This window comes from Meleagris gallopavo, chromosome 2 (assembly GCF_905368555.1).
Source record: "Meleagris gallopavo chromosome 2, MGAL_WU_HG_1.1, whole genome shotgun sequence".
In the NCBI taxonomy this organism is placed as follows: domain Eukaryota; kingdom Metazoa; phylum Chordata; class Aves; order Galliformes; family Phasianidae; genus Meleagris; species Meleagris gallopavo.
In genome coordinates, this window is record NC_139405.1 from 69,319,817 (window position 1) to 69,336,372 (window position 16,556).

Here is a 16,556-nt window from a genome sequence, read left to right on the forward strand (position 1 = left end):
CATCTTTTTTCCTTTTAATATTGGACTTGTCTGCTTTTTGAAAGGTTCCTCAGCTATTCATATCTGTTTCTTCTTTTTTTGGTGTTGTTTTTGTTTGGTTTTGTTTTTAAACAAATATCTTTATACAAAGATGGACTTGTCTGTCTAACAGGGTCAGGCACAACTGAGTTACTGAAGGAGCAGAAGCAAAGCAAGGTCTTACTAATTGTATCCATGGAGCTTAGCACATTCATTTTCCTACACTCATATTTCTATAGGAAAATTAAGTAACGTAAAAAAATAAGAAATTGCATGCTTTGGAATTTATGAAATTGTGTAATATTTCTGGAGTAACAGAAATATAAAAAACCTTCTTGTTTCTCCTGGAACAAGACATGCAAAATTATGATCTGTGTTGATTGCTGACTACCAAATGCACAAATGCTTTAAAGGAAATTTTTCAGTAAAGTGAGCAGTGTCAGTTGTTGACAGGGGAATGAAAGCTACACTGCTCAAGTTCTACAAAGTTTAACATAGGATAAATGGGAGGGGAATTAGAAAAGTTTTTTTTTTTAAATACATAAAATTGTTTTTTAAAGCTTTTTATCATTTCTCTTTTTTTGCCTCACTTCTTACTACTTTTAAATTAAAACTCTTTTTTTTTCTTTTTCTTTTTCTTTTTCTTTTTCTTTTTCTTTTTCTTTTTCTTTTTCTTTTTCTGCCACTGAAAGATCCATGGTACCTTCTGCAGCTATCACAAAACAGGGAATGGTCTCAGGACTGTCTTTAGACTCAGTGTAATAGTTAGCTGTGCAGAAACTCCAATTGCATTTCCACATCTCAGATGGCATGCTGTTGCTTCTTCCTTCCTACTACGACTAGCGCTCACCTGGCCTCATTAGTGTGTAGGCAGATTAGCACAAAGTAAATTAAGTGTATGAAGAAAAGGTAAACTATTTTGCAAGTTTAAGTTACTAAACCAGGTCACAACAATTTCAATTTTTGCAAAATGCAAGTGCCCTATGCCAGTTTAAAATGTCTGTGAAATCTCAGCCTTGCTTTCTTACTCAGATATTTTACAGATTAAAATGGCATGCCTTTTTTATTTTTCAACGCTTCTTTAGAGAAAAAAAATCATTTCTTTTCTGCAAATCTGTCTCCTGAAAGTAATTGGAAGTATGGGAGAGAACTTCATCTTGTAAGCAAGAAGACAAAAACTGTCAAAACTGAGCACTAGCAAGAATTAGAATAATGTGATCAGCCTGATGACGCTCCCTAACTAAAAGAAATTGGGAACACTTAAATAAAGCCATAGGCGCTTAGTGACTGAAATAAGAATTCTGCTCAAAACTCTTTCAGGGAGTTTTACAATATTCTCTTAGAATAAAAACATCAACGGGGGGGGGGGGGGGGGGGGGGGGGGAGAGGGGGCGGATGAGGGGGGAGTAAGAGGAAAAGAAAATTTAAGAAGCTACAAAAAAAAAAAAAAAAAAAAAAGACCCCCCCCAAATACCCATCTGCATCTTCAGAATCTTCAGAACAGGTTAATTGCAGGATAACTATCCTCATTCACTCAGAGCTTAAAGAATAGATTGTCCCCTACTTTAGAATAATTTTCGACTATATTTGACTATGGACAACTGTACCTTCAATTCTTTTTTATAAAATTTCAGGAGTTTCATACTTTAATCTTGGTCAAGCTGGACTTCATCTTGTCACAGTTGCATGCACCTAAAGCAGGAAAAATTTCTAGCATCACTATGTTCTAAATATGTAATAACATAATAGATTTCTTTCTGAAAAACATTGGCACTTCTTTGAAATATTAACCTGGATGTAAAAACTGCTTAGAGAGAAAAATTTATTTCAGACATATAGCTGTAGAATTTAAGGCTTTGGTCTTTTAAAAGTGAGACAACATTGAGGAGGCAAGATCCTAGACATCTATAAGATACTGAAGTACTATTACTTACAAAGCATTTACTCCAATTTTTACTTTACAGATAAGCTTTGTATGTAAGCTAATTTTGGTTGATTACAAAAGAAGGCTGCAAACCTCTGACTAGAATGATAAATGAAGCAAGAGAGCAGGCTGAATAAATTCTGAAAGGATTCTGAATGGAGAATAAAGGAGGCTGTTTTGAGATCATTTTCATAATATTATTTTTGAATGTCCTCTATATTTGGGAAATGAGAGTAATTTAATTGCTTTTTTTTTTTTCCTAAAAACATTTGTTTTAGTCTTTGAAATATCAAATGTATTTTAAAAGCTTTTGTTCTTAAGCAATTTATATACCCCACTGCACCTCTATTTAAATGTTTCTATATTTGGAAACAATTAAAAAATGGCATGTAATGAAATCTTTTGTAAAATACATGCATTAAGGCTGTGGTTAGATCAACTAAAAAAATTCAATGTTATGAAAAATAAACTTTTACTGAGTATTTTTTTTAGATCACTCCAAGAAATACAAGTAATGCTCATAAATCAGATAACCTCTAGTGCTGTAGGATGCGACATGATAATTGTTACACATTTGCTGATTATGCTATTTGTTCAAATTCTATTTGAATCCAGCAGCTTCTCACTGGGTAGGAAGAACAGTATTGTAATGCATTTAGTAATGGCTTAGATATATATGAATAATTCATGAAGTCAAAGAGAAGATGTGAAATAGTAGATCATAAATTACTGCCTGAAAACGTTTTTTTTTTTTTTTTCTTTTCTTTTTTTTTTTTTAAATGAACTCTTTAATTTGAAGGGGTGGGGTGTGAAATTCTTTTTCTAGATTCTATGCCTAATAAAAATTACATGAACACTACAGTCTTCAAAACACACTTACTCCAAACAGCATTTTAATTACTTGCTACACAACTGACTGAAATGCAGAAAAGATAAATAAATAAATAAATAAATAAATAAATAAATAGAGTGAGAAAGACAACCCTATTATTGGCTCTGATTTATCAAAAATAAAAGATTTTAATTCCTAAGCAAAAAAATGTTGAGTTAAATTACATTGTGCAAGAGTACATAAATACATTTTTGTGTGCAAGTGATCTGCATATTACATTAGTGATTTGCACATTATATAAGTCAAACAAAGAGACTTTTTGGAAGTCATACAGAAGTTGGGCAAATGTGGGATACTTTTTTAAGAAAAAATGTTTTCTTTAAGAGAAAAAATATATTGTAAACAAAGGCTTTTTTCACAAAAACAAACAACAACAACCAAAAAAACCCCACAACGAATACGCGTCAAGGTTTGGTATCGGGGATCTGCAGGGGTGGGATCTGTGAGCAGAGCCCAGCGCTGCCCATGTGAGAGCAGAGCCAGCTCCAGCTGCTCCGAAGGGACCGCCGCTGCCAGAGCTGAGCCGTGAGCGACTCGGGGTGCGCTCTGCGAGAGCAGACGGAAGGAAGGGACGAACCGCTGTCCCGTGGATACCCCCGCAAGAGCCGAAGCTGCAGCCCGCAGGGAGCGGCCCGCAGAGGAACCGCAACTGTAGGAACCCATGTGGAGCAGTGCCCGAAGAGTGGGCCCGCGGTACGGAGCCCTGTTGAGGCGGTGCTGGGAGAGCTGCAGCCTTTGGGAAGGCCACGTGGAAGGACGGCATTGCGGGAGGGACCTACCTGGAGAGGGGCAGAGAGCGACCTTGGAGGAACGGCAGACATGAGGCTTTTAGGACTGACCACAGCCGCCATTCCTTCCTACATATGTAGAAGGGAATGGATGGGAGAAGGTGTTGTTTGGGCAACAGAAGCAGTGAAAGATGTGGAGTGCAAGATGTGAGGAATGGCTGAAGTCTCTTGGTTTGTTCAGCCTCTTGATGATCTACAGCTTCTGCACAAGAAAAGGGGAGGGGCAGGTGCTGATCTCTCTCGGTTGACAGTGAGAGATCCAAAGGAGTTGTGTCAGGAGGGGCAGGTTGAATAACAGGAAAAGGTTCTTGACCAAAAGGGTGGTTAGGTACTAGAAGAGGATCCCCAGGGCTATGGTAATACCAGTGAGCCTAACAGCAAGCCTAATTTGGACACAATGCTCTAAAAAAAAAGTTGGACTTGATGATCCTTGTGGATCCTTTTCCAACTCAGGATATTTTATGATTCTATAATTAGCTTGCTTTAGTTCTTACTGATAGTCTGCTAGTAATAGGCAATAAATTAAATCAGTCTCTCTATGCTGAATCTGTTTTGCCCATGACAGTAATTGCTAAGTGATGTTCCTTTATTTATATTAGTCCGAGACTTTTTCATTATTTTCTGTTGAGGAGGGAGAGAATGGCATGGTGTAACTTAGCTGTCTATCAGTGTGAAACCTCTGCACATTAGGATTTACAGTAAAGACAACTTCACTAAGAATGGCGCCTTTGAATCAATATAACATGAAAGCCTAGAAATTTTGTTCCATTCTTTGAACTTAAGTGGCTATGCAAATGTCTAGTGCCCATGGCCAGTGCGTCTCTGCTGGAAATCATACAAGCAAGGTATGACTTGTTTGTATCATAGCAGCTGTCTGAATATAGAATGCATGGAAGCTAAATTTGTAATCTTTCATGTGGTTCACTTCAGATAGACAGTCTTAATAAATACTCAGAATGGAAACTAGTATTTGTCACGTAATATTAGTCTGGTTTACAGTACTTTGTGTTGACCAACTGCAAGTCTATTCATGTAAGGCATAAAGTGTATATTGCTGCATAGACTAAGTCTTTTTGAAAACAAATGGACTTGTTTGTTATGTTTTATCAGAAGATCATGAGTACATGGAAGTATCATACACATTTATCTTAGCTGGGATTCCATCAGGAATAAACTCAGTTTTTAATGTTTTCAAGCACGGTGAAGAAATGGGACAATTAAAACTAATGGAGATGATTATGACTTCAAAGAACCTATCGTCAAATGTCAAAATTATTTTGCGTAATCAAGCAGGTTGATACTTTTTCTGTCTTTCCCTCCCTCTCATTCTTACACTGTTTTTCCCCTCCCCCTCTTTCTCCTTCCCTTCCTTAAACTAGTAACAACCTTGGATGCTGAGGTATATACTCACGCAAAGCCAAATTCCAACCATTAAGATAAATACATATGTATTTCTTATAATTTAACTGTACATAATGCACATTTACATCTTTACTATCAGAAATATCTCATGCATTATGCTTCAAGATTTCAAGTATATACAAAGCTGCTACCTTAATTTGTAAATGTAAATCATGAGAGTTGGTCATTCCATCTATAACTTATCAAATTCATTGTCTGTAGCTTATTTTTTTGTCATGTGTGACATGTTAAATAAAGCTGAAAGTAAAGATAACATACACAATGCTGTCTCACACCTCTTCCAAACATCAGTGAATTTTGCTAATTTTAAAGGTGTGTGCTAGTTCTACTATGTGCCCAAAGTACACAGTATCAGTTTCCCACATCATGGCTACATTTCACCATGCTAAACTTTGTTTACTTCACAAATGCTTTTACAAATACTAAAAATTCTAGAAGGATTAAACCAGACTTCATTTCTTTAGTGCGTGGAAACAACTGATGCCCATATACTTCCTGAACTTGTTTGTTTTTTTGTTTGTTTCTTTCATTCTTTTTTTTCCTCCTCATCTTATACAATTTCCTATCTCTGATTGTAAAACTTTTTCTGCAGTGTTCTAAGCTGCTGTCATATTTGGGGATTTTGCATTTTCCAAACAATTATTGTATCATAAGCTACTAGCATATTTTCCTGTTAGGAAAGCTTTTATTTCTCCTGTTTGTAGCTTCCTGGACTCAAGCAAATTATATTCTCTCTACTAGTCATCAAGGAACTTCCTTTGATATAGTTCAGCAAAAGTAATCATACTCATTCTACTTTATTTGGCATAAAGTCTGTAACAACCGTATTCTACAGAATTGATCTTTCATTGAAAATATTTCTGCTACTTCACTATTCCAGGAGATAAAACAGATGTTTTTATAAATTTGGGAAGATGACATCAATAGCTTTCAGACAAGGTGCCTCTAACTGAACAAATTCCATATTTTTCTACTCAGAGATGTGCTTGCAAGTAGCTTCCAAAAGAGGCATGAGCAGTAATGTGTATTTAGTTTTGAAATCATTATCCTGCAGTTTCTCAAGAACTTGACAAGTTACTCTTTGGATTATTGACTGAAGAGATATCATTCAATTTCATATCTTCATAAACATCTTCCATAATCATGAAATAATATATACTTCTCAAAATTTAACTATGCCAAAAGGTCGTTTAAAGACTGTGGAGTCAATCTTTCCTGTAGAAATGAGTTTAATTATAATATATGGCTTAATTTATATTATGCACATCTTTGTAATATCTTTTTGCTTCAGCAAAGCGATATATTTCACAAAATATTCTGACAGGCACTATAGAATTTTTTTTTTCCTAAAATTTCCCTTACTATTGCAGAGGCAACCTAGTCTCCTTCAGCTGGGACTACACATTTATACAGAGAAAACAAACGATTTATAAATGTTAGTTCATGCATCTAGATAGCATTTTATAAGCACTGTCTAAAGAAAAGATTAATCCCTTATTCTTAGCTGCCCTGATAAATCTCCAAATGCTGTTTTAATTTACCCTTAAATCTTTTATGAAAATCTTAATTCAGATCTTATTTTATGAAAGCCTCACCTGTTTTACAGGTCATATTTTAATTAATTTATTTATCTATTTTAGTTTACCACTTTTTGAAGTCTTCTTTTTTTAATATCTGATTCCTGTGTCTCCTCTACTTGTTTTGTTTTGGTTACAAGATAACTGTCAGCTAACAGGCCCCCTTTCACAACTCTGTTGTTTCTCTTGACCTTGATCATTTTTTATTACTTGTTGTAGATTGTTAAGTGCTGAATAATGTCTTTGATACAAATTAAAGTTAATGAAGAAACATACTACTACTGCCCATTCTCCTTGAATAAAGTAGGATACAAAGCCAAAAGGACAGTTTACTTACTGAGACATAATTGTCTCTTTACATCCAGTTATTTTTTTCTCTAGATCTTTACTGATCACTCTAGAAGTTTGCTTTTGCTTTTATGTTTGTTTTTCATTTGTTTTCTCAATAAAACATGATTTTTTTAAAAGGTGTATGCATTAAAACTAAATGCCTAGCAACTAATTGTTCAAAGACAAAATGAACAGAATCATAATTTCTTCAGGAAATATCATTTGCATATCTAATTACCAAAATCATTACAATTAAAACAATTTTAAGGTGTCAGTAAATATTCACAGTGTACATGAAATGTTTTGTATTACTGGATACCCCTTCATGCAATATATTCCAGTAATGTTTATAACTTAATCTTCCTTATCATGTTCTTAATATACCATATTAGAGTCAACTTTACCCACACAGTGATTTAATATAATACTAACAAAAATAAAATCAATAACAAGTATAAGAACTATATGGGGAAAAAAAAAACAAAACACATAAAGCATATTCATATTAACAACAAAACAATACATTCTCCTTAAAATTAAATTTAAAACAATTATCAGTCTTGCAAAAACATCTTCAGAACAATATTACAATATTAAGTAGGATCACTGGGCAGTATTCCTACTTTGTATTCTGAAAATCAATTCTGAAATCAAAAGCTGGATCTTCAGCTCATGTCTTTCAATAGTCAGTGCAGACAAAGGGAACTCAGAACATCTGTGCTTGCTGAATCTCATTCTATGGATTCTAGAAACCAGTTCTTGTTGTTGGCTTCTAATTTTGTAGCCAAATTTTTGTACACAGTCAGAAACACCTGACCCAGATAATATTTACTGTTTTGCAAAAGCATATTCCACAAAGTTGACTTAATATTTCTTCTGTTTATGGATTATACAAGGCATGCTATGGAATCTTTCCTGTTATTTTAAGATTCATAGTGTTAAGCTTTCTCACCATAGATGCTTCATGTCATCAGCTTTTGCTAATGAAAACTTTGAAAAAACTCTAGCACTTCATTATCTAAGCAGAGTTCAACGTTTAGAAAATATTGAAAAGTATCAGGGCTGTGGAATGTAATTTTGTTATTTTTGAGGATATGGAAGGAATAACGTTAGAGAATCATCATGTAAAAATGGCCAATTTCTTCAAATAACTGTTTTTTTTTTTTCTATTTGGCTAATGAAATACAATCCATAAATGCTGGTAAAACATGTTATGTTTTTCTTTAGATAGGAAAAAGAGAATGAAAGGAATACTAGTAATGTAGGGAAAACAACAGTATATTGGAGCTTTTCTATTACAGCAACAAAGATTAGTGAAGAGAGATCAATGAATTGACATATAACCTACCCATGGGAGTTCCCACGCCATAACCTTTTGAGTCTATCAGGCCTCCAATCTGTGTTAGGTTACAGTTCCGCTGTGTGACAAACTCAATGGTTGTCGACTCCATTAAAAACGCGTAGTCGGAGGTAAGCACACGCTGGATGCCTTCTTCATTGCTTTTGACAAGTACTGACTGCCTCCTGCTACTCATGAAGGCCCACATCTTATCATAAGTGGATATTTTGGATTTCTGAAAGACAAATATTAGATGAAACAGCAATAAAGATAAAACATGTTTAAGAGTGAATGCAAATTCCAAACTTACACATTATTCTCTTATCATATTTTATTACATGTGCCAGATTTTACAACAACAAATGTAAGAGTGCCTATATATTTCATCTCATATGTGGAAAACAAAGCAGATGGACACATTCTCAAGAAAATGCATTATATTTATAGTTAATCTATTTTTCATTCTGTGCACGTTTTTATTCGTTTAGAGTGAAAACCTAAAAATTTTTAAAGTCCGTGAAAAACAATTAAGGATTTTAATATAGTCAAGTTCATCAACAGTGTTGGTGAGTTTCATAGGAGAATTTGTTGTATTCTGGTACGTTTGAAATTCACTGATATTTCAATCATTCACCTACTCTTGAGCACTTTTAAAAACCTTCTGCACAGTGTAGCAGCTTGCAGTAATCAGAACACTTACAGATAGCAATATATGGAGAGAAAAAGTCATGAGGAAGAAGGCAACAAATATACAATTTACCACGCTCTAGTCGTATTTATTTGCCATTACAAAATTAACAGCCAAAAGTCCTAAAGTTGAATATGTATCTATTGCTTTAGTATTTCCTGAATGCAGTGCACTATTGTGTTATGGATGAGAGAGAGACAAAGGAGACAATAATTTGGTATAAACTGCTGCTGCACAGCTATAGAGAAGTTACTCCCTTTCTCTACACATCGGCTTCAAAAATAAAGCAACCCAACAAAATAAAACCAAACCAACAAACAAAAAATCACAAACATATTACCTTCCCTCACTTTTTTAAAGTACTGTGTAAGAGATAATGATAAATGATAGATAAAATGGAGGCATTACAGCACTTGATCACTGCATATTACATTTGTCACCACATGCTTAATAATGTTCCAAACTCAGATGTATCAGAAAATGTTCATTAAAGTTATATCTTGCATAGAAAATAAAATGTAGAGATACAGTATGAAAAATGGTATAATCAAGTTCTTTCAGACATCTTTCATCTTTTAATGTCAGCCTTAAACAACTTTGCCATCAGTTCTGGTGGAGATACTAGGCAAAGATTGACACTATGAACCTTTCTGAAGTTCCACTGCCTGGCACCCATAAAATCTGCCCAAAGAAGAATTAGTAGTGTATGTGGGATGGAAAGAACATCTATTTAGGAAAAAAAAAAAAAAAAAGACAACTTTGTCCCCATGCTGGGACAGAATCCAAGACTTATTTCAGTCTGCGTGAGGACTTAGCAAAACAAGCATTTGAACTAACTCTAGTGTCAGTGCTAACAAAACGGAAGACTTCCAGAATTCTGCATGAACACATTGTTCCTGTACTGAATGTTATGCAAATTACTATAAAAGGTTTTAGTAACAATGAAAGAAATTTTTTTCTTCAGAAGATATTGTGAATTCATAGAATTAAGAAGACCAAACAGATACGGTCTCTATTCATAGGTTTGTTTTCTCAATCAAATAATTCTTTGGAGCACTTAATACTACACTATGTGCAGAATAAGATACTTTAAGCAATGCACATCGGCTCTGCATTACTATGTAATATAGAAAGAATGGAAAATAAGTGTTTTCCAATGTTTGTAAAATTTTGCCTGTATTATCATCTAATTTTTCACCATACAATCTTTATTCCACTACTGAAAGCAAACATTTAAGCCAATATAAATAATCTGAGTAATATAAGGAATTTTCAGAGAAAACAATTTGGGTAAACTGTTAAATACATTGCTGGTGCATGCTGAGAGGGAAAAAAATCACATGAGAGCCATAGTAGAAAATAAAGTAAGTAAGAATGAACACACATAAGTATTTCTGCACTTATGTTGCAAAAAACTTTACCAAGATAAAAATATGTTAGCAAAGGATATGGTTACTCTCTACAAAAGCATGTGAAAAAAGAGCACTCTCAAGGACAGGACGTGTTCATTATGATAATTAACTTTATAAATTAGGATGATTCTTCTGTAAGAGAAGGAAGAGAAGTCACAAGCAAATTAAAATCAAAGAAAGCTTCTACGTAGTAGTATGCTTACTGTAATAATTAAAAAAGTGTAAAAATTTTACACAGTTAATGAGGCTGTGAAAGATAACACAAAGCTATGTGCTAAAACAAAAGCACATACGACTCTCAATAGAGAAGATATCAAGGGTGATAGAAAAGGTACAATCATCTCTTTTTTTATCATGTAAGCAAAATACTACAATGTGTGCACCACTTTTTCTGTTCACAGGAATTTGAGGGACTTCCTGCTAGTGAAATCCTTCAATCTGCTCCAGGAGTTGCTGGTTACAATGAAACACATTTGAAATGTTTTTACATCAGCGCAAACAGCACAAACAAGAGGAGATAGAAGTCTTGGCTCAGTTTCAGAACTACAACACCATTGATGTAAGCAAAACCTGGTGGGAAGAGTCCTGTGACCATTGTGTCCTGATGGATGATTATAGGCTCTTCAGCAGGGATAAGCAAGGCAAGTAATGTGGGGAGTGGTTATCTGTAAAGACTGTATAGAGCTCACATTTCGTGATGACACTGTTGAGATCAGGATCAAGGGACAATCAAATAAAGCGTATGTTGTTGTGGGAGTTTACTATAGGCCACCCAACCAGGATGATGACACCAATTAATTAAAGAACTAAAATCAGACTTCAGATTGCTTAGGAAATTAGTTAGCAAAGTCCCTTGGGAAACTGCTTTTAAATGCATTGGGATCTAACCATGCATGTCACTTTCAAAGTACCACCTCTTAAGAGCAAGGAAACAGGCGATTCCAAAATGTCAGAAGTGAAGCAGTTGGAACAAAAGATTGGGCTGGCTGAGCAGGAATCTTCTTACAGAGTTTATGCAGAGCAAAAACAAATACGGCCTCAGGAAGTGAGGCAACATACAAAGATACTGCTTGCTGCTGTAGTGAGAAAATTCATGTGGCCAAAGCTCAATTAGAGTTGAAGCTGGCCATTACCATGGGGGAAATAAAAAGGGCTTTTTAAAATATGTTAACAGAGGACAAAAGATAACATTGGTCCATTTCTTGAGGAGGATGATCACATAGCAAATAGGAGCACAGAAAAAGCAGAGATGTTTAATGCCTTCTTTCCTACTTTCTTCAATGCTAATGACAGGCTTGAAGGCTCTCAGAGAACTGAGTTGGAGAACCATGTCTGCAGCAATGAAAAACTCCCAGCCAGCCCTGAAATTGTGAAGGTTTTGCTGCTCAAGCTGGATGTTTATAAGCTGATGAGGCCTGATAGGATTAATCTAAGAGTAGTCAAAAAGCTAGATTATGTAATCTTGACACCGCTCTCAATTATTTTTCAACAGTCTTTAGAATCTGGAGAGGGTCTAGTGAACTGGAATCTGTCAAATATTATCCAATTTTTCAAGAAGGACAAGAAAGAAGATCCAGAAAATTACAATACTGTTAGTATCACTTGTGCCAGATAAAATTATGGAGAAGATCATTATGGGACATGTTGAAATACATCTGAATGCACACATTGATCACAGTCAACACAGGTTCACAAGGAGAAGTCCTTGTTAAATCTCCTTTTATTAAAAGGTTACCCACCTAGGTAACCAGAGGAAGCCAGTTGATGTATTCTTTTTGGATTTCAGCAAAGCTTTTGGTACTGATTCTCACAGTATCCTTCTGGACAAAATGTCCAGAATACAGCTAGACAAAAATCAATTGAGTACCACACAACTCCACTTTAATGTTTTCATCAGTGACTTGGATGCAGGACTTGAAGATGTATTAAGTAATTTTGTGAATGACCTTAAATTGAGAGAGTCTGATGACTCCCTTGAGGGTAGAGAGGCCTTGCAAGGAGATCATGACAAATTAGAGGGCTGGACAATCATCAACCACATGAAGTTTTAGAAGAGCAGATACTGGATTCTGCATCTGGGATGGAACAAGTTATACTTGTACGGACTAGGGGACAAGAGGGTTGATTCTTGTTGATAGCAAGTTGAATCCAGGTCCACATGTGCCCTGGCAGGAAAAAGAGTCAACCATATCCTGGGGTGCATGAGACCCAGAACTACTAATCAGGTGAGGGAAGGGATTGTCCCGCTGTACTCTGTGCTGGTGTGGCCTCACCTCAAGCACTGGGTACAGGTTTGGGCAACACAATATAAGAAAGATGTAAAACTACTAGAGAATGTCCACAGAAGAACTATGAAGATGGTGAAGCATCTAGAGGAAAAGATGTATAAGGAGTGGCTGAGGTCACTTGGCTTGTTCAGCCCAGAGAAGAAGAGACTGAGAGGAGTCCTCATGGTGGCCTATAGCTTCTTCATGAGGAAACTGAATGGGCTGGGACTGAACTTTCCTCTCTGGTGACAGCAACAGGACCCAAGGAAACAGCATGTAGCTGCATCAGGAGAGGATTAGGTTGATTGTTAAGAAACAGTTCTACACCAGTGAATGGTCAGGCCCTGGAACAGGCTTCCCAGGGCAGTGGTCATGGCATCAAGTCTGACAGATTTCAAGAATTTGGACAACGTTCTCAGAAGTATGGTTTGAATTTTGAGAGATCCCGTGTAGAGTCAGGAGATGAATTCAATGATCCTCGTGAGTCTCTTCCTACTCAAGATATCTACCATTCTATGGTTCTTCCATCCCTAAAAGGCAGAACTGAAATGATGTCAAAGAAAACAGTCTACCTATTTGTGACTTAAATTCAAACTGGTGTTTAGAAATTCTTACAAAAACAATCTATAATAAAAGAGATTTGTTACATAGAATAGTTATTTGAGAAAACAAAACAAAGCATTTGATTCAGTAAAATACAATCACAAATGGTTTTCCTCTGTGTTTGGAAAGTTACTCAGCAGATTCAACTAACTAAACTCAAGAAGCTGGAACAATCAAAAGCATCAGGAGCCCATTTGACATTGAACTAAACAGAATGACACTCCAATATGTACATTTTGCTTCTGGTGGTTATGACTGTATCATTCATATCGATAGAACCAGATTCTATGATTTATACATTATGTTTCTGTCTTCTTTCACTGAGCAGTCTGGTTAATCAACTTACATATTCCATCAGGGAAGTGGATTATTTTCTCTGAGTTACTTCACCATTTTTTGTAATCTAACTGGAAATCACTGCCTCAGCATCCAGCTTAATACAAAATCAACTGGAAATGATGTCTGCATAAGATAACCTGTGATGACATGGTTTATCATGCCTGTATTCCCTCAGTAATGCTGAAGATCATACAGAACAGTAAGAAAGCTGCCTATGACTTGCAACATTTGAATTTCACTGAATTAAAAAGGAGAACTAAATAACATAGAAGTTGGACATTAAAAGGTTAAACAAATAAAAAAAACTTACATACCTGCTGCATAAAACTATAGATTCTAACAGTGAAATTCAGAGTATATTCACAGTGAAAATTCTCAGTGTTCTTAAATTAAAGACTATTGGAAGATAACTATGCATACTAGAGATCACAAAAGAAAGGATGGCAAAGGCTTTAAGTTAGACTGATGCTGTGCATATAAGTGAGGCTGGAAACAGGAGAATCATCATTAGGAATATGTTAATATTGTGCCTTGAAATACTGTCTAGGAAAGACAAATATCTGAGCAGTGAGACTGGAGTATGAGGATAGAAAAAGATCAAGATGATGGGTGAGTGCCAAAATAAACAAGGATCAAAGGTCAGGGAAGTATACCTCTTGATACAAGACAAGATTAAGCAATTGTACATAAAAATGTGCTAGGCAACTTCTGACCTTTTTCTACAGAGGACTGTATAGAATGCCTTATTACTGATACATTAATGGAGATATTTGTTTTAATGATGGCATGCAACTTACTTAATGTCTTCTAAAAGCATTCAGATATAATGTACAATTGTGTAATGAACTTTGCTCACAACCATGCAATATTTTAACACGAAAGAAGCAGTAATAACAAGATTAAATGTAACTAAGATTAAATACCAAATAAATTAATAAATCAGAAACCCAGTTCCTATACATTTGGAACTGCTATTCAATACATGTGATTAAAACCAGGACAATCTTACATCATGAAATAAAATGGCAGACTCCCAATACTACCACACTATTTCCTATTTTTGACAGGGCCTATAGTACCTGTGGCTTTTGTTTTCCTGAGCTCTGTGTTGTTTGTGGACACGAATAACTTTTTTATTTTTAACTAGCTTTTTTAAAAGTTACTGGATTCATGAATTTTTTATGTCTGAAAGAATGTTTATTCTTACCTTCTGTAAAACTGAGTGGATTGCCTTACAGATCTGAACTTGATCTGATATGGTTCAGTATCTTTATAAACAGTTTGGATAACGGTATTGAAAGCATTCTCACAAAGTTTTTTAGTTGGAGAAATACACTGGAAAAAAAAGAGCTACTATGCAGAGATACCTTGAGAGGCTAGAAAATTAAGATAAACAACAATTGCCTAGCACTGAACAAAGATAAATACAAAGTCTATCCAGTGACAAAGTAATCCCAGAGCTTCTGTGCAGGTTTGGAAATTGATTGGCAAGAATGTGTCTTGGCTGAAGAGGACTTCTGGATTCAAGTGGACAGTGGGCCAAAGTGACGCTCATGAGGTTCAACAAAGCCAAGTGCAAGGTCTTGCACCTGGGTCATGGCAGTCCCCACTACCAGTGCCAGCTGGGGAACGTAAGGATAGAGCACACCCTGCTGAAAAGGATCAGGAGGTTACCAGTGGATGGCAAGCTGGACATGAGACAGCAGTGTGTCCTCACAGCGCAGAAAGCCAACTGTATCTTGGGCTGCACCAAGAGAATCATGGTCAGCAGGTCGGGGGAGGTGATTCTGCCCATCTACTCTGCACTGATGAGACCTAATCTGGAGTACTGCATCCAGGTGTGAAGTGCTCAGTACAGGAGAGACATGGACCTGCTGGAGCATGTCTAGATGAGGGCCACAAAAATTGCCCAAGGGATGAAACACTTCCCCTCCAAGGACAAGCTGAGAGAGCTGAGGCTAAGTTGGGGAAGAGAAGGCTCTGGGGAGAACTAAGAGCAACCTGAAAGCAGTATCTAAAAGGGGGCTGTAAAAAAGGACACTTTAGCAGGTCTGTTGTGATAGGAAACAGGGTTTCAAACTAAAAAAGCGAAGATTTAGACTGGATATAAGGAAGCTTTTTACAATAAGGGTGGTGAGGCATTGAAAGGTGTTGTCCAGAAAGGTGGTAGAAGCCCTGTACTCAGAGATACTGATGGTCAGGCTGGACAAGGCTCTGAGCAACCTGGTCTAGCTGTAGGTGTCCCTGTTCATTGCAGAGTTGAACTAGATGACCTTTAAGGATGCCTTCCAACTCAAACAATTCAATGATTCTATAATTAGCAGTAGTAACAAATGCTCCATTGCAGTGGGAAAAACAAACTGTATCAGCAAGATTATAGCAAACAGAATGCAAAATGAAATTATTCCATGATGCCTGACATTTGTCAGGCCATACCAGGAACACTGTGGTCCATTTTGGTCCTCCATCAGAGTGTTGGAGATCTTAGCTTATGAAGTATAACTGAAGGAAAAGGAGTTGTTCAAGCTAAAGAAAGGAGGGCTTGCATATCACATTCTTTCATTACCTATAGAAAAAAATTAGAGAGAATTTGAAGGTATTCTCTTCACTAGGATGCATGATGATAGAATAAGAGGCAATGGCAAAAGAAGCAATGACTGAAAGAAAATTCTTTGTGAATATAACGGAAAAATGTATTCACCATGAGAACAGTTAAGATTTGGCATATGTAGCCAGGAGAAATAGTGAAATGTTCTCACTGGAAATATCCAAGTCTAACTTTAACCAGGTCCTGGATAAACTAATCTAAGGTCTTGCTTTCAATTCAAATAGCTTTCAAATTATTATGGCGAGCAATGACACTTCACTCTGTTGTTTGTTTTTTTTTCTTTCTTTTTCTCAAACAAACAAACAAGAACAAAAAAGAAACATCATTTTGTGTTTGAAATAAACAAACA

At 35.9% G+C, this 16,556-nt stretch overlaps 1 protein-coding gene across 1 annotated transcript in view; it reads right to left on the reverse strand.

Annotated features, from left to right (window-relative positions):
* GRIK2 (glutamate ionotropic receptor kainate type subunit 2) overlaps window positions 1-16,556 on the reverse strand; it is a 366,322-nt gene that overhangs the window by 24,965 nt on the left and 324,801 nt on the right. Inside the window, exon 14 of the mRNA XM_085217584.1 lies at window positions 8,300-8,525. Within this exon, the coding sequence (XP_085073710.1) occupies window positions 8,300-8,525 (226 nt within the window). The remainder of the gene's footprint in view (window positions 1-8,299; window positions 8,526-16,556) is intronic.